Source organism: Trachurus trachurus (genome assembly GCF_905171665.1).
Source record: "Trachurus trachurus genome assembly, chromosome: 18".
Classification (NCBI taxonomy): Eukaryota; Metazoa; Chordata; class Actinopteri; order Carangiformes; family Carangidae; genus Trachurus; species Trachurus trachurus.
The window spans coordinates 20,652,368-20,677,812 of NC_139909.1; the positions used below are offsets into that span (position 1 = coordinate 20,652,368).

General features: G+C 42.6%; 1 protein-coding gene across 1 annotated transcript; it reads right to left on the bottom strand.

Annotated features, from left to right (window-relative positions):
- zanl (zonadhesin, like) lies at positions 1–25,258 on the bottom strand (the record flags this gene model as incomplete). Its single annotated transcript, XM_083993115.1, has 51 exons — positions 1–25; positions 1,078–1,122; positions 1,910–2,006; positions 2,115–2,252; positions 2,861–2,996; positions 3,091–3,293; positions 4,262–4,392; positions 4,494–4,655; positions 4,754–4,949; positions 5,050–5,179; positions 5,552–5,799; positions 5,936–6,080; positions 6,592–6,800; positions 7,392–7,663; positions 8,296–8,423; positions 8,541–8,705; positions 8,794–8,940; positions 9,504–9,601; positions 9,728–9,872; positions 9,977–10,185; positions 10,931–11,107; positions 11,244–11,338; positions 11,501–11,609; positions 11,916–12,093; positions 12,322–12,569; positions 12,944–13,088; positions 13,195–13,397; positions 13,716–13,885; positions 15,007–15,114; positions 15,412–15,555; positions 15,877–16,022; positions 16,440–16,564; positions 16,762–16,878; positions 16,988–17,126; positions 17,569–17,765; positions 18,030–18,171; positions 18,484–18,622; positions 18,821–18,949; positions 19,136–19,284; positions 19,471–19,715; positions 19,995–20,136; positions 20,284–20,477; positions 20,568–21,548; positions 22,008–22,086; positions 22,174–22,271; positions 22,370–22,537; positions 23,121–23,273; positions 23,355–23,439; positions 24,568–24,833; positions 24,954–25,103; positions 25,252–25,258. The coding sequence occupies 51 exons, from the start codon at positions 25,256–25,258 to the stop codon at positions 1–3; spliced, it is 8,457 nt and encodes a 2,818-aa protein (XP_083849241.1).
- Between the last annotated feature and the right edge of the window lie 187 nt (positions 25,259–25,445).

Here is a 25,445-nt window from a genome sequence, read left to right on the forward strand (position 1 = left end):
TCATCCATCTTTGCATATGGAGAATCTGGAAGAAAAGGAGAGGCACACGTTAGAGCTGAACAGATTTCACACACTCTGAAGTCATGACACATATATAGACGAGGGGTCAACAAAGTCTTTTTGGTTTAGGAGGGTTCAAATCTAAAAGACATGACCTGAAGTATCCAAGTGTCAGATATTGTTATAAAGATATTGTATCTTTATTATATTATATCAGATTACTCTAGTTGCACTCAGGGCCGTTGTATAGGGGAGAAAGGTGATGATAATATAATTCTATGGGGCCCAGAGCCCAGTAGGGCCCACAAAAAACCCCAGTAGTCTAATCTTTGTATGACTGAATTATTCTGCATATGACCCTGACAAATACTCATAGTAATGCTGCATTAGCATCAAAACAAAGTAGGCAAAATAAAAAATGATATTACATACGTAGTCTAAGAAAGAAAAGTCAGGGGGCAGGGGCCCACTTTAGTATTCTTTCAGGGGGCCCAGAATTCCTAGCAACAGCCCTGGTTGCACTAGTCATATTTCTGGTTGGTTTAGTTGTTGCTTGATGTGAATTGATTCTGATATCAGGTACTTAATTTATGAGATTATTACTTAAGTATTTTGGGGATATCATATTGTCCATGTGTTATAAAGTTAGAATAGCCTACTGAAGGTGCAATTCTCTTCACACCCGTGGTTGTCTTTTCCTCAACCCCCCTTCAAATCTTTTCTTGCCCTCATGATCCTTTCTACTTTCTAGACTTTTAACTGCGGCTATGGTCTGAGCTCTTTGAGTTATTCAGCTGACTCTGAGTAATACAGTGATGATTCTTACTTGATTTCATGCTGAGCTTCTTATCTTCGATCTTGTGTTTCCTGTGGAGAAACAGAACCTAGGTGAGAGAGCTGCAGGTGAAACATGATCAACAACACGTGGTTTTCTGCAGGTGAGGACGGAGTGGAGGACACAGGTAGAGATGATGAGGTAGAATGAAGGTAAGTGAATTACACCCTCCCTTCCCAGAGCGGATACAGAGTGCTCCCAGAGAGTCCCCCAAAAGGTGATGAAGTATAACATTGTCTCACCCACTGTGAGACGATTTCTGCTTCTGAATTACATAAACCTGTGACCTGGAAGAAAATGAAACTTTTTCTTAACTGGTCACATCCCTATTGCCAAAACAAGGCATATAGAAATAAGTGAAACAAGTTCACATCATCACCCCCATCCCAAGTCTAAACACACGCACAGTACATCAGCTTTAGTTTGATTAGGTTGACATCAATACAGAGTCTGGTCCTTCAGTCTGGTCCTCAGTCCAGGATCTTCTACTTTTTCCACGATGAGCAGATCAGTGGTTGTTGTGATCATATGTTCATGTCACTGTCCTCTGATTCTTTCCTCTCTTCTCTCATTGTGATCAAGGTTTATTTCGGTTTATTGAGTCTATGGATTATTTTCAAGGTTTCTTTGAATGTTTCAGTGAATGGCACCCCTCTCTGAGGTTCACTTGAGGATTACAAATTGTGAATCCTCTTTTTCTGTCCCAAATGTCCACTTACCTCCTGTAGAGCATCCTTCTCTTAATATGCAGCCTTTTTTTTTCTTTCTCCCACAAAACGTGTGCTCCTCTGTCTGAAAAGATCTTTCAACATCTCCAGTATTTTCTAATCTTCCCTGTCATGGTCTCTAATGCCCCATCAGCTCTAGTCCATATCTCAACTACCTCCACCTGGAATAACAGCTGGCCAGCAAACATTGAAGGTTTTAGCGTCTATGTGCTCAAATATATCTCACATAGGTCTTTTTTTTTATCTTGTACTGATGTGAACCTGCTCAAATTAAAGCTGAGAGGTGTGTGTGACTGACTCACTGAAACACACACATTCGTACACCACAGATGCAGTTGAAACTCACTTGGATTTGTGTTTGCACACACACACAACAGTGGTTATGATGATGATGAGGGCAGTGACCGAGACCAGAACTGCAATCAGGATGATCCACTTGGTTTCTAGGACAAAGAAACAAAAGATAAAATAGATGAAACTGGACCCGGTATCAAAGTCTCTGCCTCCTTTACGTAGCTATTTATTTCATGCGTGTTACTTCTCCAACATACCTAGTCCGCCATCCTCTGTCTTTTCCACCTCACAGTTTTTGCCCTCGAAGCCCTCCATGCACTGACAGGTGTACGTGCTGTTGCTGGCTTCAGTGCACGTTCCTGCATTCTGACAGGGGTAGCTGAGGCAGGGACTCGCTGCAATACAAGACATGATGAAGTTTACACACTCCTCTCTGAATCAGTCAAACAGTTGATCAGGTTGTGTGGTCGCATTTCAGATCTGATAACCCAGACCGCATTGAAGGGGACATATTATGGAAATATCACTTTTTGAAGACTCTTTAACATATATTTGGGTGTTTGTCTTGCCTTTCGGCCCCCAAAATGTGAGAATTGACAAAAAAAAATCTGTAATTTTCAGGCTCCCCAGATTGAAATCCATGTGGTTTTACAAGCTGTTCTCATAGTTATTTTCCAATGATGTAACTAGTTTTCGAATTTGCATAATACCACCGCTACCTGGTACCAGTAGAAGGGGCGGGGCAAGCAGTGGTTCATTTGCATTTAAAGGGACAGGCACTGAAACCAGCCGTTCTGAACAGGGCTGTTTAGAGAGGATGAAAAGAGCTGTGATGTTTGATCCTTGGGATATTTTGACCGAAGCATGTCACAGACATGTCTTTAAGACACCTGGGAACTATTTTAATTTGTGGAAAACAGAAATAATATGTCTCCTTTAATTTAGCACTGTCATGACACAGCTCCTAGTATGTCAGACTATGTGATACTTAAAGCACACACACCTTTGTAGCAGTCACGTTTGAAGTCATAGATGGTGCAGACGTAATTATCTGGGCAGGTCTTTGGACGGCACGCGGCCCCGGTGTTGGTGCATTCGCAGGTCTGAGAACAGTCCTCTGTCACAAACGTCTCTTTCAGCTGCAAGATGAAGGGAGAGAGGGAGGATGAAACCAAGGTCACATTGTCATACATCACACAATCAGTGCTGTAACAGTTTGACGAGGCCTCTCACAGGGTAGTATCTGTCAAGGAAGGTGCAGCCGCACTGTGGGAATGGCACACAGTTGCCCTCGCTCATGACGAAGCCCGTGGCGCACTGACACCCCTCCACACAGGCAGTGGTGTCGCACTCGGAGGGCGCTGCCAGGTTGGCACAGGAGGACGGGCAAGGCGACATACAGGAGGAGTAGGTGCTGTTGGCGCCACAGGAGAGGGCTGGGAGGGAGAGAAACATGGAGATATGTTGAACACTCTAGATGTAGTAGTAGTAGTAGTAGTAGCAGTTTTATTGTCCCCCTGGGGGAATTGGGTTGCAGAAGATAAACACATGTCATTTAATCTATTAAAGGGATATGCCAACATTTTTTTTCCCTCTCTCCAGTTGCCTCACTCCCGAGTCCATGACAAGCAGATAGGTAACGGGACAATCGGTCAAAACGGAGGGTTCAAGCAAAGACGGTTTATTTTGGTTCAAGCTAGCTACATCGAGGGTAGGTTAGCTTCCTATGTCAAAGTAAAAGCACAAATTCTATCGTCATGGTTTTCTGTATGTAAAGGGCAATGGGGGGTTTATTTTGTGAAAGTAACCGGAAGTGCGTTGGTCACAACGGCTAGCTTGAGCAGCGCCAAATTCGTCCGAACAAAATTGTAAACAGCTGGTATTTAGACAAATTAACGACACACTGCTGATCTAAACGGCTACTTTCTGTGGCGTTGCCAAACCAGCAGGTGATGCAAAAGGAAAGGGTGCTTTCAATAAAAGCGCAATAAAACATTTGGAGCATTCTCCTTTCTACATTAAAAGAAAGAAGTTTCTGTAGGTAGAACATTCTTTGTTGAGACTTGATGCAGATTTGATCAGTCCACTGGCTTACTGGCTTACTGTCAAGCACAATCCCTAGATATTTAAACTCAGTAACTTGTTGTATTGGCTTTCCGGTGATTTGAGTTACTGAGTTAGGGTTCTCCTCTTTTCTAAATCAACAATACACATTTCCTTTGTTTTTGATGGGTTGAGGAGAAGGTTTGATTTTTCACACCAGGTGATAAAGTAATCGAGTACTGGGCCATGCTTCTTTTCCTCATCATATAAAAGACTAAGGCAGTATCATCTGCGTAGATGTTCATCCTTGTCCTGACAAACTATGTGTGTACTAGTCTAAATGTGTGCACATGCAACCCACCACAGTCCAGCTGCTGCCTCCAGGGTCCCAGTTTGACTCCTGCCTCCTGACAAGCTGTAGCATACGCATCGTAACTGGCACATCGCAGTGCTGCATTGCCATTCTCAGCACATAGGTCAAATACACAGTCACTATAAGGGAAGGACACACATATACATATAATGAATACAGGGAGGGGTGTATTTGGTGTATCAAATGTTGAATTGTACATGCTCCCAGTTAGATTACTCACTCCTGGTAGGGTTTGGGAGGCAGTTTGGCATGGCAGGCAGCAAATGGCCCCTTGGAGTCAGACAGCGCTCCACACTGAGCTGCGCTGTTGTAGTCATTGAGCTGAGACTGGCTGCAGCCTGAGGTCTCAAATCCTGAGTCTGGGTCGGTCTCCACCTCTCGTCTGAAGTCAGATAAAAAAAAGAATTTTATTTCTATAAAGATGCGTCGCCCCACAGGTTCACACGATGATAAAATAAACCCTGCTTGTGGGTGCTATACCTGTGGACTGTGTGAGGAAGATCGTAGGTCTTCAGTCCACCAGCTTGTCGATCACTGACCCTCCAGCTGTCTCCGAATGCATTCAGGCTCCTGACCACCGTCCCATCGGGTTTCATGTACTCATTTCTGGTGATGCCGTCGTAGTTTCCACACAAGCCTCTGACAGAGTTCCTGTAGGTGCTGGGCAGTATGATCTCTGAGGCACAGACGGATAGACAGAGGAAGATGATGAGTGGATTCACAGAGAAGCCAAAAAAAAAGGCTCAGTCAGTCAGGACAGAGGTTTATTCTCTCACCTCCACGGCTGTTGCCATCGAAGCGAACAGTCAGTCCAAAGTCAGTGGCGAGTTGCACCTGCCTCGAGTTCATTGTGATGGTCAATCCATCAACTGGACTGAGGGGAGGCGCAACACGCTCCCCATTCACCTAGAAGAGGAGGAGGATTTTATAAGGATATGTGTGTGTGTACGATCCTTTATGATCCAAAAATGAATGGTGTTTTAAAGGGATAGTTCAACATTTTGGCAAATTGGCCCATTGCCATAATCGCTATATAGCAGTAGGTTCGTTACCTTTAATTGTCGGTGCAAGCTATTTTTAGAACGGCGGAGCAGAGCCGCAAGCTGCTCAGAGCTACGCTACAGAGGCTAATGGGATTTCTTGGTTTCCCTCATCAAACTCATCAAATACACAATCCACAAATAAAGGTAACGAACCTACTGCTATGACTATAGGGATTATGGCAATGGGCGAATTTGCAAAAATGTTGAACTATCCCTTTAATGGGCAACTACAAACCAGGATGGTCTTTCTCTGCAGGAAGCGAACATTGACGCCATGAACATCAACGAACATCTGATCCAGGAATGACACCCTCCTGTTGCCCCCTCGCCTGATGTACTTCCCCCTCACCACCAGGGGTGACAGAGAGTTTGGCAAATTGTGGCCCTGAGTCAGGACATATGTGTAGGGGCCCTGATAGTGATGGGTGAAGCCATCAAATGTGCGGTGGTGAGGATCTCCAGAGACGGTGCACCTGTCAAACTCTATAAGACAAACAGTTGATTTGATGATTAAAAAAACGGTTTAGATTCAAATAATGGAAAAATATACTATGAGGGATTTACTCATCAACTTTTTATGTGCATCTTTAAAGTCTCTAGACTGTTTTCAATGACTCACTGGTAGGTCTGCAGTAAAGGTCTCCATCTTTGTCCAGGGCACACACTGAGTTTGAATTACAGCTGTGGTCCTTACATGTGACTTTACCACCAAGGTTGCAGACACAGGATTCTGTGCATTTATCTGTAAGCCATGAGTCTCCCACCTAGACACACACACACATGTAGGCATCAGTGTCTAATCCATAAGCACATTGGATTCAACTAATGAACATGATGATTGATTTCCAATCTATATAATTGCAAAAGAGGCAAATTGTGACTTCAAGATATTGATATATGCAATATGATACATGATACCACTGCATTATCCTAATGTAAATTACAACGTGAGCAATTTCATTTGAGGGATTTCTAAAAACTAAAAATCTAAAAGAAAAAAACATACAATAAACAAAATATGACAAAGGTTAGAAAAAAGTTCATCATAATGTTGTGACAGATTTTATGGTTTCAACTATTCTCTTCTAGCTCGCCTCATTTCAATAGTAATTTCAATGGTATATTTTGTATTATTATTCACTGACATCATGTTTTCAATATGTTTATCTTGCATCTGGTTCTCCAGTAAAATCTGCACAGGTTTGATTTTAATGGCTGATCGTAGTGTGCAGGATGTTCCTATTTAGTGTAATCTGAGGTGTTGACTGAACTCACGTCGTGGTACTCTCCATCCGAGTCCACACAGCCGCACTTGTGCAGAGGAACGCACAGGTTGTCACTCAGCACATGACCGGCGTCACACTGGCAGCCCTCTACGCAGGTGGTCGGGGGGAGGTGGCAGACCATGGGGAAGAGATCGGAGCAGGTTGGAGGGCAGGGGGCGGTGCAGTCGGAGTAGTGGCTGTTTGGAGGGCAAGGTAGTGCTACAGGGAGAGCAGAGGGTAAAGTTAGTTTTTTGTTTTGAAGAGTTCAACTGGTTTACAGCCGCGGAAATAATTAAGAGACCACTTCAAAATGATGAGTTTCTCTGGTTTTACTATTTACTATTTATAGGTATGTGTTTGAGTAATATGAACATTTTTTGGTCCATTCTATAAACTACTGACAACATTTCTCCCAAAACTGAAATATTGTCATTTAGAGCATTTATTGGTCAAAATAACAAAAAAATATTGAGTCTTTTCAGACCGTGAATAATAATAATGCAAAGAAAACATGTTCATGTTCACTCCTAAATAACACAACATGAATATTTTAACTTAGGAAGAGTTTATAAATCAGTTTTAGTGTGATAATGTCAGTGTTTAATCCCAGTAGTGGTTTTTATAATCAGATGTGTTTCATGTGATCACCTCATCAGTGTCTCATTACATCAAATGAGTTGTGTTTGTGTTGGTATTTAAAAAAAAACTGGAATCACATGTAGAGATGCCTTTTAAGAAACATTTGTGAAAGTGATCTCTTACTTTTTTCCACGGCTGTAGGCTATATCCACTGTGATTGTTGTAACTTACGACAGAAGGTGTTGTTCCTCCAGCTGATGGTGACTCCGGCGCTCTGACAGGCCTGAGCGTAGGCCTCGGTGTTGTCGCACAGTGTTGCCTGCATACCGTCGTACTCGCACATGTCGTAGACGCAGTTACCCAGGAAGGCTTCGGGAGGTACCGCAGAGTGGCAGGGCTTGAATCGGTCAGAGAGGATTACCTCGGCGCACATGGCCTCAAATTTCTCCTCTTCTGCTGCTGTGCAGTTGGGATGGATGTCTGGACGGGTGTCCGGCTGACAGCTGTAGACGAGTATCAGAGCTACATCAGGGGCATGCTTGATTTTGTTTTTTTTCACAACCAGACCACAGAGTTATAATCATTATAATCTATTCTTTAATTTATGTTACAAACTCTCCCAACTAGTTTTAGTTTATTACTGTTTAACATCTGAACAGATTACAAGGTTCTTGTCTTGTCAAGTTTTGTTATTATTCCCATAGGCCTTTAAACATTTATGAATGACCCTTAAAACAAATCATTACACAATGCTGTGATATAATGTTCTTTCTACTTCATATGGGTATTTAAGTATTGCATGATTTTTATTACGGTTTGCATAAAGCCCAGGAGAGAGGAGAAAAGTAAAAGCAATGTAGTTTGTGGTTGTGGTATACAGGCCCAGATCCTATTCACATTTTATTATGTTCAGATTGGGGTAATAATGATCTTTTTGACATAACAATTAATAGAATAATAATAGAATATAAGATCCTGTATGAAGAGACTAGGACTATTCACATTTTATTATGTTCAGATTGGGGTAATAATGATCTTTTTGACATAACAATTAATAGAATAGAATATAAACAATGGATATGAATGAACATAACATTTGATAATCATTGTAAAGGAGTGGTTGTAATCCACTAACCCAGGGTCACTGTCTCCATCTGACTTCCAGCTGTTACCCAGTTCAATCACATCCTTGGCTGGTTTCTTGTTGGGCATCAGATTGTCATCAGATGAGTTGTGGTTGTAGTTTCCACACATGCCGCACAGCTGGAGAGGAGGGAGGTATAGAATTACAGTGCGCTTCAACAATCTTGCACCTTTTTTTTAATCAAATCCACTAGAAATACAAAGCACGGGTGAAACCTTTTGTGTTTGTCCTCATACCTTGTTGAAGTATTCTCCAGGAACAGTTATCTCCAGATGATGGACTCCATCAAACTTCACCCGCAGACCAAAGTTTGTGTCCAGCAGACTGTAGGCCCCACTGGTTATCACCTTGGCTCCGACCGAGTTGATGGAAACTGGTGTTCGCACCCTTCGTCCGTTCAGCTAAGACAAGAAAGCAACAACACTGACTGCATCGATCTTCTCTTTACAACTTCTATCAAACCGTTAAGACTCCAGTGACCTCCCTTACCAGGACTCTGCGGCTCTTCTGCAGCTCAACCACGGTGTCATGAGGCAGGTAGACTTTGACCGAGCGGACGTAGGAAGCCTCTGGCTGACCACGCTCCTCATTTTTGGCCACTATCTTAAAGGGAGTGACGTTGGTGGTGTTGCACACCTAAAATATCAAAAATGGATTTGAAACAACATGGATTTACTTTTTCAACCTTACTGTTCTCTTTCTGGGTCAAATTGACCCAATTTGTTCCATTTCTCCATCCTTCCTTCTTTCCACAATCCTTTTTCCCTTCCTTCCTTCCTTCCTTCCTTCCTTCCTTCCTTCCTTCCTTCCTTCCTTTCGTCTTCACTTCTTCTTCCTTCCTCTTTTGATCCAATTGACCCTCCATCTTTCTTTCCTTCCTTTTTTCCTCCCCTCTTTCCCTTCTTCCTTCCTTGAACGAATCTGTTCCCTCCCTCTATCTTTCTGTCCTTCCCTTTTCCCCTTCCTTCTTTCCACAATCCTTTTTCCCTCCCTCCTTCCTTCCTGACTCAATCAGTCCCCTCCCTCCGCCTATTTTCCCTTCCTTTTTCCCTTTCCTCCCATCTTTCCCTTTGTCCTTCTTTCCTTCCTTCCGACTTTTCCTTTGTCCTTCCATCCTTCCTTCCTTCCTTCCTTGACCCAGGTGGACAACAGGGGGGTTCAGATATGTATAGATAATATAGGTGAAATTCATCCCGTACCTCCACCAGAGTGTAAGTGCAGGTGCCCATGAATGTGTGCATCAGACCATCAAAGGTGTAGTAGTGAGGATCTCCAGCCACGTGACATACTCCTTTACCTGAGGAGCAAATAAACGTATTTGGTGATTTAATAATCTGCTCATCTATAATAATAATAATAAAGTCGGAAGTCATGATTGTTAAAAGAGTTCCACAACTTCAGAGTGGTGATCAAGCCTTTTTACCTGTGGAATGGCAGTCCAGCACTCCTTCCACCACTTTACACTCCTGAGCGGGGCTGCACTGCCAGGGCTCACAGGTGATGTTGTGGTTGCCGTTACATTTGCAGCGCTCTGAACAGTCCGTCTCTGTGAACCAAGAATCTCCTACCTACATGCAGCCACGCACCAAGAGATGCAGATAAATAGATTCAGCTCATGTTCAAAATGCAACAACAGGAAACCATTCTTACTGAGTGTCCACTCCACACCTACCGGCCTGTACTTTCCATCTTCATCAGTGCATCCACACTCACTGAGGGGGACACATTTGTCTCCGCTGAGGACAAGGCCAGGATTACAGATGCATCCCTCCACACACGGCTGGTTGCAAGTGCCGCCTGGGCCCGCAGGATCCTGACAACTGGGTTGGGGACAGGCGGGGCCACATGGGGTGTACTGACTGCCTGGGGGGCACTTCAAAGCTGGGAGGCAGGAAAACAGGGTTAGGGGGTTAGGTCATAGACCACATCCATCCTGGACTCCACCTGTTTCGCCTGCTGCCCTCTGGCAGACATTATAGAAGCATAAAAACAAGAAGCAACAGACTAAAAAACAGCTTCGTTCCCTGGGCCATCAGGACACTTAAAGGGATAGTTCAACATTTTGGCAAATTGGCCAAATTGCCATAATCCCTATAGTTTTAGGAGTAGATTCGTTACCTTTACTTGTCGGTGCAAGCTATTTTTAGAACAGCAGAGCAGAGCCGCGAGCTGCTCAGAGCTACGCTACGGAGGCTAATGGGATTTCTTGGTTTCCCTCATCAAACTCATCAAATACACAATCCAACAACTCCAAAAGGCTCTGGTGGACAATTCAAGGTAACAAACCTACTGCTATGACTATAGGGATTATGGCAATGGGCCAATTTGCCAAAATGTTGAACTATCCCATTAACACCCACAAAAGTTACTTATACAGCCCATAACCTCTGCAACATCAGTGCAATATCAGGAAAATCTTCTGCAATATTTTATGGCGGCTTATCACATTTGCCCCATCAACTGTAACAACTGTAACGGCTGCTCTGGTTGTGATTTGTTTTATAGTGCCTTATGTATCTACATATATATCTGAGTCTTTCAGAGGTGTTCAATGCAATGTCAGCTGCAGCACACACATTTGTATAGATTTCTACAAAGTGGCAATAAAGTCTATGTAGAGACTTACGACAGAAGGTGTTGTTTCTCCATGCGATGGGGACTCCTGCGGCAGCGCACATATCAGCGTAGCTCTCTATGGACTGGCACAGAGCCACGGCCTGACCCCCAGTAGCGCACATGTCATACACACAGTTTCCAAAGTACGGCTCCGGGGGAACCACGGAGTGGCAGGGCTTAAAGATACCTGAGGTCAACAACACGCGGAGAGGAGGATGTCAGGTACAATTACTGATACATAGGCAGTGTTGATGATGAGTGAACCATTTTTGAAAAGTGTTCTCAACATGATTATTGTGTGTGTGTTTGTGCATGTATAATACCATTGGGATCAGTGATGATGCCACAGCTAGTGGGTTTCTTGGCCTCCTCCTCCACATCGTCATCACAGTCTTCCTGTCCTCCACCATTGGTGCAGCTAGAAAACAGTTGGAGGTGAAAGTGAGTGTTGTGGACTTGACTGAAAGTGAATCTGTCTCTGATTGAGTTATTCAGCTGTGTTTAAAACCTGTCTCTTTGTGCCATGGATATGCAAATAAAGACACAATTTGTCTCATATTTGTACAGTGATGACACTCACTCAGGCCGTGGGTCAGGAACCTGCCAGCTGTCCCCCAGTTCATTGGTGTTAGCAGCTGGTGTATTGTCTGGCTTTATGTTGTCATCTTTTGAGTTTCCATTGAAATTACCTGCAACAAACACAAAAAACGCAGCACTGAGCAATCAGTCAACATAGCTGACCCTGTAACTTCTGGATGGACCTGGTAGTTCTGGGTTGGAAAGCTACACTGAGACAGTGGAGGTAGGAAGAGGGCGTGTGGTGTGTACGTTCAATTTGTTATAGTCAAGTGAGTGAAAATGTTGGTTGTGTGGGAGTAATAAAGATATCTTGGTTTCCTTTACGCAAAAGAGGAATGAACAACAGAGAAAAACCATTGGTACCAGCATCAGCCATTGACCAATTCCTTATCTTAAAACTTATACATCTTCCTTACCACACAGGCCACACAGCAGGCCGTTGTAGGAGGTTGGTACTGTGACGTCAGCGTGGTGGTTACCATCGAAACGCACCCTCAAGCCGAAGGAGGTCTCGAGCACAACAAACTTTCCACTCAGGTAGATCTTAACTCCACTGATTGAGGTGACAGGTGGGACAACTGCTGTCCCATTGACCTGAAGAACAGAGACACATTTATCCCAATGAGAGCATGGACAGTAAGGAGCCATGTCTCAACAACACTTCTGGAAATGAAACCATCAAACATGATTATTTAGGAAGAACTGATTATCAAAATAGTTGCTGATTAATTTCTTTCAGTTGACTGAGGTTTTCAGCAGTAGCTCTAAGCTCTAAGTCAGACATGGTGAGACACAGAGGAACCATCTTGGCATCTGACCTACCTGGATTTTACGTCCCTTGCCGAGGATGACAGTCACACCATTCACATTGATGACCACAGCCCTGACATAGGAGACCTTCTTATTGCTTCCTCTGTGCTCGTTCTGGGTGTCCACGGTGAAGTACGGCATGTCGGAGGACTCGTTGCAGGGTTTGGTCAAGGTGTAGGAGCAGGCTCCCATGTAATTGTGCATGTGTTTGTCAAAGGTGTTGTAGTGAGGATCCCCAGATACCGAACAGATACCAGTTCCTGAACAAGAGAGGTGAGAGATGAGACTTCACAGTGATGGTGCTCTGACCTCAGATCTGTTGGTACTGATGTAAACATGGCACATCGTAACTAGTTCACTCTGGTCTGGAGCTTCAAGAACATACACCAGGAGCTTTGGTTGTGATTACAGGTGCAAAGAGGTGGAAAATTTCTGGTAAATTTCCAGAAACTTTCCATGGGAAGTTAAGATGGGGAATTTTGGAAATATTCCAAATTGGAATCTTTTATTCCCATAATATTCCTGTTAATTCCCATGGAAAGTTTCCAACAATTAAAATTCCCGGAATTTTGCAACCCTAGTTGTGATGCAGTTTTACACTTTGTGTATGTGTGTGTGTGTGTGTTTAACCTACCCAGAGGGCGACATTCATATTCTCCATCATGTAGCTGACAGCTCTCAGTGGTTGGTTTACAGCTGGTGTTGTGACACTGGATCAGACCTCCGCTGTGACACACACACTCCTGTTCACAACCCTCCAGGTACCAGTTATCATCCACCTGACAAACACACACAGTGCAATTATACATCAATTAAAAAAAAGAAAAAAAGTGAGCTATATTGTTTTTACTTCTGGATAAATGGATGTGAGTTGTTTCCACTTACAGGGTGGTAGTTTCCACTGGGGTCCGTACAGCCACAGTCTTTCAGAGACACACACTTGTCATTGCTGAGGATGAAGCCCGGGTTACACTTACAACCCTCCACGCACACATCTTCACAGCCGGGAGGTCCGACCACACCGAGACACGTTTCTGGACACGAACTTCCACACAGAGTGTAGGAGCTGTTGGGAGGGCAGGCCAGGTCTGGAGGGAGCCAGGGAGGGAGGGGGAGATGCAGATGGAGGACAAATCAGAGAGAGGCATAGAAAACAGAGATAAATAGAAGGATGTGCAGTGTAAGAGATGTGCTAATTATCTGAAAGGCTCCATGACTGACAGGAACCAAGATAAGAGATCACATATCTCGTGTTGCTTCACTAGCTCCATGTAAAATCGAATGTCTCCCCCTCACCTACAGAGCCATTAATGGTTTGCTGCCTTCACTCAAGATGCCCTGTGCCTATGTTAGAGGCTAAGGGATCTCTTTGAGTTCATCGTTAAGCTACTGTACTAAGGACTTACAGCAGAAGTCTGGATTCCTCCATGGGTGGACTTTGACTCCGTGGGACTGGCAGGCTTCGGTGTAGGCCTGGAGCTGGTCACAGAGTACGCTCTGCTGGCCATTGAACCGGCACATGTCATATACACAGCTTTTGAAGAATGGAGTAGGATCCACCACACTGATACACTCCCTGCAACAGAGAACAACGGGATGAATGATTTTTAAATTTTTTTTATTTTATTTCAGACATTCGAAAACAAAACAAAAAGTTAAATTATTTCAAGAAATAAGACAAAAAAAGTGAATAACATAAATCCACTAATCCCAATCAGAAGGAACCTTTCCATTTGTGTTTTCTCATCTAACTATATACAATTCTGTATAACATATATATATATATATATATATAACTAACCCTATATAAATGATTTTTTATATATATATAAAAATGATTTTTTAAAGCCCTCTGTCAACACCTTTTGAGAATCACTCAGGGTGTGTGTGTGTGTGTGTGTTTAGTGTGGTTCAGGGTCCACTGCACTTCCTTTGATATTCCATGAAAAAGCTCTAAATGTAATCTATGCTCAGATAGCGCCTCTGATAATCTGTGTAACGGAAGGTTTATAGACACTTGTTTATGGTTACTGTGCTGTAAGAGTCACCTCTGCCCACCACTTTCTAAATAAAACGCCCCGTTTCCATCGAACAGCTACAAAACCTAGGCAATAAACTGTGGAAAATACTTTTACTGATGTCAGTGTCACACCCTGGAACTCCCCTGGAACTCCCCATGTACACTATTTAATCTGATAAACCTGTGACTCTGTTGTTTTGAAACATTAATGTGATCAAATAGAAACATTTAATTATTAAAGTCTACCAACCAATAGAAAATAAAATATGGTTCTTCACATGGAGAAAGTTCAGAAATCTCTAATCTTAAAAATATTCAGAAAATGAAAGACATAAACTAAGACATATAAATAAATCAACATGTCAATAAAAGCATCTAAAACAGAGACAATGACCTCAATGATCATTGTCTCAAAGTTAATGAGTGTCACTCTCAACGTTGGATTGATGACACATTCAGGACAGGAAGCTTTTATCAGAAAGGTCGTCAGACACTATCAGATGCATCAGGGGGAATGTTGAAGGCTTTGTGCATTAAACAAACTGATGACAAAAAACAACCGAGAGGACATCGGGACATGTTCACTGTGGGCTCAGCTCTACTTAGTTGTCCTTCAGCCATCAGTACAACTGTTGTTGTCGTGAATCAGCGTTTAAGCAATTAGACAGTGTTCTCACCTGAAGGGTCCAGCGGGGTCTTTGATTTTGCCACATTTGTCTGGTTTCACCACTTCAGCCTCAAGTTTGGGGTCACAGTCTGGGTCGGGCTTGGTGCCGGGTTTACACCTGATCGATACAGACAAAGCAGGGTCACATTGCATTTCTTTTAATGTCAGCATCTAGTGTCTAATCTAATATCTAATTGTATTTGTGTAGAATTTGATCAATATCTCAAATACTTTTTAATGTAAAACAATTTCTCTACAAAATCATCGACAAAAATATGTTTTGCACTAAAAATGCTGTGCAGTCAGAGGAGCTATGAATAGATACAGTATATGTGGACTGAAAATACGAGTCAGTTTTAGATAAATCCATACATTCTCAGATTACAGCAGTGAAAGTGCATGTGTGTAAACTCACGTATCATCCTCGTCCTCTTCTGTTTGCCAGCTGTTTGCAAAGTCGTTGACATTTCCTACCAGAGTACCATCTGGTTTGGTGTAATCATTGTTTGGGTTCCCATCGTAGTCGCCACAGAGACCACACATCTGATCATAGTAGGAGCTGAGTAGATGAAGAAAATGAGGGATTAAGAGATGAAGAGGAAGATTCTAAGAAGATTAATAAGGCCATATACTGTACTGTATGGCCCTTTAATGGAATCCAACAAATACACAAGATATAGAAATCTTATAAAACAAACTATATATATATATATACATACACACAGAGACTGGTTTAATTGTTTTATCTTGAAGAAGAAAAGATTAGAGATCTCTGCTAAGGGAGGCCGAATTTGTGACAACTTTTTTTTTTCATATCTTGTCATATCTTCTATTTTTTTCTGTTGTTCATACTCGGTTTCTGACCAACCTTTATACTAACCTTGGAACAGTGATCTGGGCGTGATGGTTTCCATCCCAACGCACCTGGAGACCAAACGGTGTCTTCAGGGTGACATACTGACCGGCGAGACTGAGAGTCATGAGAGGAGAGGGGGAGTGAGGGAGGGCCACCCGCCGTCCGTTCACCTGCCAGACAGAAAGACGGTGTTAGACGGAAGCTGCAGGTACACTTCATACACATTTAGTTTCCTTTCAGCTTTACAAACTGTGACTCATCATAGATCACAGGACACGTGGATAAAACCCAGCACAGGATTTGGTGCTGCAGCTCTCTAGGATCAGATAGCAAAGCAACAACACTGAGAAAAACCTTTTTGATCTGGTGACGGATCAAACAGAGAAGGATATGCAAGAAGAGTGTGGGTGGATTTCTGGGATTATGGAATAAAGGGAATCAAGAGGTGAAAGTCAAAGAATGAGGATAAGATCAAATAAAAAGGTGAAGGAGAACCAGGGGCAGGCTTTAAATTGTAATTTCACTAAACCAGAGGATTAAGATTGATACAGGGAGAGTGTTGTAGTTGGTGTGTCCTCCATACTGACCAGTGTCCTTCTGGCCTTCATCAAGGTCACAGTGATTCCATTCACAGTGACATAGATCTTTCTCAGGTAGGATACGCCTGACACTCCTCTTTCCTCATTCTTCCCCTCCACTGAGAACCAAGGACCTTCACAAGAAGGACAACAACAAATTCAAATCAAACATGTGTACAGCTGTGGCTCTACCAGGTTGTCCCACTGTGTCTTTGACACAGTTGAGGGGAAAACTCAGTCAATTAGTTTTCATGTGTTGCAATGGCTGGATTAATGAACTCAAAATAGTTATATTTACCAACATTTCAGTGAAAATCAGATGTGATGTTACCTGTGTTGTTCTTGCAGGTTCTGGCCAGAGTGTAGGTACACGTTCCCATGAAGCTGTAGAACTTCTTGTCAAAGGTGTTGTAATGTGGATCTCCAGAGACCACGCAGTCCTGAGAGCCTGAGAGAAAAAGACCAAGAGCCTGAACAAACTGCAGGACATGAAACTGCACAGCAGACTCCTTTTAATCAATATCACTGAGCAAAGAGTAAGGCTGGTATGAACTTACCAGTGGGATAGCAGCCCAGCTCTCCATCCTGGAGTTTACACTCATGCAGTGCGGGGCAATCAGAGGCCACACAGGTAACGAAGGGAGCATTACACCTGCACTTCAGTTTACAGTCCTCCACATAGAACTCCTCTCCAGGCTGACACACACACACATTTCAAGGAGGAAAATTAAAACGAAGGTTGCCTTGAATAATATGGAAGCGTATGGAAAACTAGGGCCGCACACACACTAAAAAATGTTGGGTTATCTCTGTAACCCAATTTCTGAGTTATTGGTGTTGAGTTAATTTTTAAGTTAAGTTTTATTTTTCCAATGTAACCCATTTTCAGTGTTATATGGCTATGAATTTAACCCAATTCCTGGGTTGTTCAAGTAATTGGGTTATTTTTCAGTGAGTAACCCATTCGTTGCATATTTTACCCCAACAGGTTGGGTTATTCTTTTTTGACCCAACTTTTGGGTTGAATATTCAACCCAAAAAAGGGGTTTGCCCTTATTTGAACCAGCAGTTGGGATAAAATTGGGTTATTTTTTAACCCAACTGTTTTTAGTGTGCACACACACATACACACACGTACCTCATAATACTGGCCATTGGTGTGTTTGCAGCCACATGAATTCTTCTTCACACACTTCCCAGCGCTCAGAACATAACCAGGATCACACACGCAGGCTTCAGAGCAGGGCCCACCACAGGAGGGGGGTTTCCCAGAGCACGTCTCCTGACAGGGGTCTGCACAGGGCTCATAGTGGCTGTTGGGGTGGCATCTCAGGGCTAGAGGGAGGGCAAGAAGCTGAAGTCAGTGACGGGGCATAGAGGCATATCTAATCTTCCATTTTATGAGTTTTCTGAACAGAGCTAAAGCACCACAGCCCCAATTTTGATGGTTTTACCATTTTACAACAACAATTCTCTCTCTCTTTGTGTCTCTCTGTCTATATCATCATCAGATTGGCCATCAGGAGGTCTGGGCAAATGTTTCTACCATCCCTGTCAGTTTCCTTATCTGCCCCCCCTCTCTTTTCAACCAGCACTCACGGCAGAAGGTTTCATTCCTCCAAGGTCCAATGTTGACCCCACGGTCCTGGCATTCATTGACGTAGGCTTCAATGGCTTCACACAGAATGGGCTTGGCTCCTTCCAGCTCACACAGGTCATACAGACAGTCCCTGAAGTAATTCTGAGGACAAACACACAAAATGTGTTGATTTACAATGATTCATTCTGTCTATTCATCTTATAACTCACTCCAAGACCAAAACACACTGAATTTGCTGATCTCTTTAGTTCACAGATGGTATTTGTAAATGGCACAGCTATTTTAATCGATTATATTATACTAAATGTTTTTTTAATATAATTGTGGGTGAACTAAAACTCAAAAAACTCAAAACTCACAATATTAAAAAAGAAACTAATTCATATACAGTATGAATGCACTGAATGTGTCTATATATCAGTGTATATGTGCAGTGTGGATGTGTGTAATTACATTGGGGTTGACTTTGGGGTGGCACACAGCAAAGGGACCCTTTTTGTCCAGCATGATGCCACAGTATCCAGAGCTCTCATACAGTTCTTGCTCTCCTACTTCACACCCAGGGATGGTGGTGTTGGGTTTCTTGTTACACCTGTAGAGACAGTCTGTTAAACTCTAAAATCTCAAAAATGTATGTTTTCTTTTACTAACAAGGCAACAAGACAAGAATGTCCAAAGTTTAGACTGAAATAAAAAGGAAGTGAAATAAATGTTCATGTAAATATCACGGAAATGTGAGTATAGTCCAAACTGAAAACTGAATCTATGACTGTATCTGCTCAGTACTCACTCTGGATCAGTGTTCCAGCTATGTCCAAATTCATTAGCGCTGGTGGTCAACGATCCATCAGGTTTACGGAAGTCATCTTTGGCATTCCCATCGTAATCTCCACACAGTCCACACAGCAGGTTCTTATAGCTACAGAATACAAGAAAATCAGTAAACCAGTGATGCATAGAGGTGAGAACAACAATCTAGCTACCATGCCAACCACCATGTCACACAGTCTGATAAAATCATTTTCAGCATGTTTCCAAAACTTCCACTGTGTGGGGTTGGAAAAGATCAGTCAGCAGTGATGGAATCAGCTCAGCCTTCACTTACTCCTTGATGACTTTGATGTCCATGAAGTGGTTTCCGTCATAGCGAACAGTCACACCAAAGTTCATGGAGACAGTGTAGTGTTTTCCTGACTTGAATACTGAAACCCCAGAGGCAGGAGACACTGGCAGGTTCACGTTGGTTCCATTCAACTTTATGTGGAAAGCAGATGAGAATAACACAATTAATTATCTCAGCCACTAATTCCACTGTTATTGTGTTAGTTATTGAAAAAGGGATGTTTAATTGTATAAAAATTGATCTCTGAAAAGCACTTAATTTATTTTATTCTGGATGTGAGAATAGTGTGTAACTGTGATCCTCCTCTCATTTCTTACCTGCACAGTGCCGCCTTTGAGAATGGAGATTTTCAAATTGTGTACATATACATGTACAGCCTTCACATAGGAGATAGTGGGCCTGTTGAAGCGATTCTCATTCTCGGCATGGACCTCAAAGTATGGCAGAGATGTTGTATTGCAGGGTGAAGACATCAGGTAGGTGCAGTTGCCCATGAAGTTGTACTTGCGTTTGTCAAAGGTGGTGTAGTGGGGATCACCGGATGCTATGCATGAGGATGTACCTATGAGACAAACAAACTGTATGTTAGTCATTTTTAAACATGTTTTACTAACCTGATTTATTCTTTCAAGATTTATTAAAGCCGCATGCAGCGTTGAGTTGGTCTCTTGATGCCAAAGGTACTGTGTTTCACACTGTATCAGGTCTAGTAGTTAGTGTTAGTTAGTATGGTTTCTACGGGATCACAAAGATTTGTGTGGCCCCTGGTAATGATCTGGGTTTCCCATGTGGCCCCCCTAGAAAGAAGAATTGCCCATTCCAAGTTTTGAGGCATCATTACCTTTGGGATAGCAGCCTGAAACACCATTGACCTCACGGCACTCTTCAGTGGGGTCACAGGAGTTATCAACACATTCCAAAGTGTAGTTCCCTGCACACCGACACAGCTTTGAGCAGCCGTCTCCAAAGATGATCTCACCAGGCTAAAACAAAATTGAGAAAAGGACAAATATACATTGTTCAATGAACAACCACTTTGTCATTGTCTGATTTGCCATTATTGTTTTTTTTTTTTTTTTTTTTACCAGTTAACAGTTATGTAGATGGTAATATTAGCAATCCCATCTAACCTCATAATAGTTATTCTCGTCATCCAAACAGCCACATTTCTCCAGTGGCACACAGCGCCGTCCCTTAAAGACAAATCCTGGCTTGCAGAAGCAGCCACTGATACAGGAGCCAGTACAATTGGTTGAGGGTTCCATACAGGTCGGGATACAAGCTGGACCACATTCTATATACTCTGCATCAGGAGGGCATCGATCTGTACAGACAAAACAAATGGGTTGGTGAAAATGATAGAAAATATATAAAAGAAAATAATAAAAGATAGCATTGTTGGAAACATTCATACTTGGTGGCTTTGTAGTTGGTTTAGGAGTTGTTGGTCCAGGTGTTGGTGGTTTTGGTGTAGTAGGTCCAGCAGTTGGTGGTTTTGGGGTTGTTGGTCCAGCAGTTGGTGGTTTAGGTGTTGTTGGTCCAGCAGTTGGTGGTTTAGGTGTTGTTGGTCCAGCAGTTGGTGGTTTAGGTGTTGTAGGTCCAGCAGTTGGTGGTTTTGGGGTTGTTGGTCCATGTGTTGGTGGTTTTGGTGTAGTTGGTCCATGTGTTGGTGGTTTTGGTGTAGTTGGTCCATGTGTCGGTGGTTTTGGTGTTGTCGGTCCAGCAGTTGGTGGTTTTGGGGTTGTCGGTCCAGCAGTTGGTGGTTTTGGTGTTGTTGGTCCAGGTGTCGGTGGTTTTGGTGTAGTCGGCCCAGCAGTTGGTGGTTTTGGGGTTGTTGGTCCAGCAGTTGGTGGTTTTGGTGTTGTTGGTCCAGCAGTTGGTGGTTTTGGAGTAGTTGGTCCATGTGTCGGTGGTTTTGGTGTTGTCGGTCCAGCAGTTGGTGGTTTTGGTGTAGTTGGTCCATGTGTTGGTGGTTTTGGTGTAGTCGGCCCAGCAGTTGGTGGTTTTGGTGTTGTTGGTCCAGCAGTTGGTGGTTTTGGTGTTGTCGGTCCAGCAGTTGGTGGTTTTGGTGTAGTTGGTCCATGTGTTGGTGGTTTTGGTGTAGTCGGCCCAGCAGTTGGTGGTTTTGGTGTTGTCGGTCCAGCAGTTGGTGGTTTTGGTGTTGTTGGTCCAGCAGTTGGTGGTTTTGGAGTAGTTGGTCCATGTGTCGGTGGTTTTGGTGTTGTCGGTCCAGCAGTTGGTGGTTTTGGTGTAGTTGGTCCAGGTGTCGGTGGTTTTGGTGTGGTCGGCCCGGCAGTTGGTGGTTTTGGTGTTGTTGGTCCAGCAGTTGGTGGTTTTGGTGTAGTTGGTCCATGTGTTGGTGGTTTTGGTGTAGTTGGTCCAGCAGTTGGTGGTTTTGGTGTTGTTGGTCCAGCAGTTGGTGGTTTTGGTGTAGTTGGTCCATGTGTCGGTGGTTTTGGTGTTGTTGGTCCAGCAGTTGGTGGTTTGGGGGTTGTTGGTCCAGCAGTTGGTGGTTTGGGGGTTGTTGGTCCAGCAGTTGGTGGTTTTGGTGTAGTTGGTCCAGCAGTTGGTGGTTTTGGTGTTGTTGGTCCAGCAGTTGGTGGTTTTGGTGTTGTTGGTCCAGCAGTTGGTGGTTTTGGTGTTGTTGGTCCAGCAGTTGGTGGTTTTGGTGTTGTTGGTCCAGCAGTTGGTGGTTTTGGTGTTGTTGGTCCAGCAGTTGGTGGTTTTGGTGTTGTTGGTCCAGCAGTTGGTGGTACAGGAGTTGTTGGCTGAGCTATAAGTGAAAGATAAATCATTTGTCAGATCACACATGTATATTTGATGGCACTTGAATTCTCTCTGGTCAGTTTCTCACCTTTGCAGGCCATGATACACACAGCATCAACAGCAATATCTGTCTGAGGAGTTTCTCCATAGGTGCCCACAATCACAAACTGAAAAACATGTAAGTGTATTAAAGTAAGTTACTTTAACCCATGAACACACATACATACTGAAACATGCCAAGTTCTAGCATTTACCCGAATAGCAGAATTTCCCAGGTAGCGGACCTCTGCAGGCTTCCAGGCTTGACCCTGGTTGCCTTTGACAGTGAAGAGAGCAGGTCCAAGGCTTCCACCTGGTAAACAGAGACAAATTAATGCAACAACATATATTTTTCCATGCTGTCTTTGTTTTTGCCTGTTTATGCACATTTCAATTAATGTAGTCTTTTACCTGCAGTGATGGTGTGGACAGAGATCTCCATGTTGGTGCTGGTACCATACAGGTAGTAGTGAAAGGTGAGTTCCAAACATCCAGAGGTTGGGGTTATTACAGGGCTTCTGATCTGAGCACTATCTCCAGGGACAGCATCAAGAGAATCCAGCAACATATAGGCACCCACTACATGGTCCAAAAAAATGTAGCAGTTTAGCCAAATAAAATAAAATAAAATGTGGTGCTGAATAATGAACACATGCTAAACAACAAAGAGTCATTGGAAAGATGGGAAATTGGGCTCATCATGCTGCTTCTGTGACAGTTCATCAACACTGCAACACTAAGACATTAGAATGGAGAGGAGAAGGAGATACTCCAGTATTTTCCCAAACCTAGGATTTCCCTAGGTCTGAAATAAAGAAATCTAGCTATTTAGCAAAAGGTTTGATGACTAATAATATCTTTATACGTTACTGTTTCGGATAAAGTTTAACCTTATATGAAGTAAGGTGTTTAATATATTACTACATGTGAGATCTGGATTATACCCATGGTTAGACAGGGCATCCTCAGAACCTGGTATGGCTCTACTTTGGTTCACATGCTGACTGTTACTGCTCATCATTTTCGCCAATCTTTTTCTGACAGCTGGCAAGAATTTAAATAGCATCTTTATGGCCTTAGTCAATTATCATATAAGTGAATGCACCATTCAGGCAGAACACAACTTTTTTCCATTAAGACTTTTAAACGAGAAAATACGTACACCCAGGTTTGGAGAAATCGTCATCAGGTCCTGTGCCTTCAGTGTCTGTTTGTCCAAGCCACTGAGCAAATCCATACACATCAGGATCATCAGTGTGAGTCATCCACCCACACAGGTCATCGAGTACGTCAAAATCACAGCCAGTAACACAAGCTGGGGACAAAACTCTCAGTCAGTCACACAGTTAGATTTGTTTGCTTGTTTATGTGTGTGAGTGTGTGTGTGTAAACTCACAGGGACATGCGCCTTCAGTGATGATGATGTTGTCCAGAGCTGTGTCACAGGAAGAAGTGAAGCCTCTTTGTGCCTCAAACACAATCTAAAGACACAGAGAGACAGCATTGACAACTTACGTTACAATCAGTTGTAGCTGATTTACCTCAACTTTGGAGTTTGGAGTCTTCTTTTATGAGCAAATTAACTTAACATTTTTTTTTTTTTTTAAGTTTGTTTTAGCTTTGACTGGAGTCTTTTCGGACTGAGAATTAACACAAGCAACTTGTGCCCAAGTGCTAATATCCATAAAACGGTAGTGGATGGAAATATTACATTTTCACAAAATGTGGATTTGACTGTTATACATAGTAAAGAGTCCATTCCAATCTGCCCAAGTCAAACCTATGCATACAACGTTGTTTTTGACCTTTAAATGCATACTGCACTAATTCAAATAGGAATTGTTTGAACTTGTCAACCACCTTGACTTAAAATCAGTGCCATCCAAATCTAAAATGATTAGCATCACGTGCGTGGAAGAGCCCAGGTTTACAGCTCAGGGTGTGACTGTGTGTGTTTTACTGTGCAATGAAGTAATTGTTTTATTATGGGTCTATCCTCAAGTGTAGAAATGTCCAACTCGACATTTCTACACCCTCTCAATGTTTAGATTGTTTTATAGCTGTTGTAAAAACTATGTTTAGTGTATTTACTGTGAAGAAAGATAAGCGTTACTGTAAAACAATCTGTGCATGTTTGTGTGCATTAATCATTTATTATGAATGTCTGTTCTGTAGCAGTGTCACTGAGTTTAAAGCTCATGTATGTAATTTGATTGGGTGACGGTTAATTTTCAGACTAATTTTACCACTGGATATTGACATGAATTTTAGGCATGATTGGTATTTTTGTGGGGTTTAATTGAGGCTGTCAATCACATATAGTCTAAATTCTGCACTTTGCAGCTAAGCAAGGGACAACTTGCTGAATTACAAACATAAAATAATATTTAAAAAAAAAAATGTTAATATTCCTTAATGTCTAATTTATTTCTATTTTTGCACAATACAACATTAAAAATTATAATAATAATACAACTGTTAGTTACTTTTGGACTTTAGTGAATTCTGAATAAAAACACGTTAAAACCTAAATCAGACAAGCTTAAAGCTGAGCTTGAAATCCCTGTTCTGATTGTTACAGCAACTACAATAAAACTGCTGAAACTCACATTGACGCTCTGGCCGCTGGGTTTAGCCACAGTGATGGAGCTCTTAAGCCAAGATGGACTCTGGAGTCCAGTCTTCTTCCATAACTCTGCTTCTCCATTGGATCTCTTGGCCAGAACCCTCAACACATTCTGAGTATCTGAGCCATACATGTAGTAATGAAACTGGACACAGATCTGAGAGGCCGATGACGAGAGGGCAGGGCTCAGCAAACGAGCTTTCTGACCGTTAGCCACATTGTCACACTCATGATAGATGTAGTATCCCCCTGCAAACAGAATTGGGAAAATTATTATTATTTCTCATCGTGGATCTTTAATATCCCTGTCAATGAGGTAATGTGTATAGAAATGAAATATTTAAAATAAAAAATGCACTCAGGACTGACTTCCATCTGGGTAGTCTCCACTTGGACCAGAGCCAGGTGTTGGGGTTGGGCCTTTATGTCGGGTCCAGTCACTGTCGTCTGCGGTGTCCTGGGTGAAACTGCAGAATGGTTCTCTGTTCTGGTTAAAGTCACAGGAGGTTAGCACTTCTGCTGGAGAAACACAAACACAAGCGATAAAGCAGGTTAAGAGCAGTAATGCAAAGTCACACTTAGCAATAAACATGATTCTGACTAACTAAACCACAGCTTGAGGGTGTCATATTGAAAATAGCTAACATTGGCATTCATCTGTAGATACCTGACATAATGTACTAATTCAGGAACTCTGAAGGTAAAAAAAAGTGTGTTCAATGAGCTACAAAGCTAATGCTACTCCGTTTAACTATAATGTCTCAGTTTGCTTTTGCAAAATCAACATGGTATAGACATGATTGTCCACTTTAGTGTCCACAACTGCAGGAATATGGAAATACACTGTATTATTTATAGGTA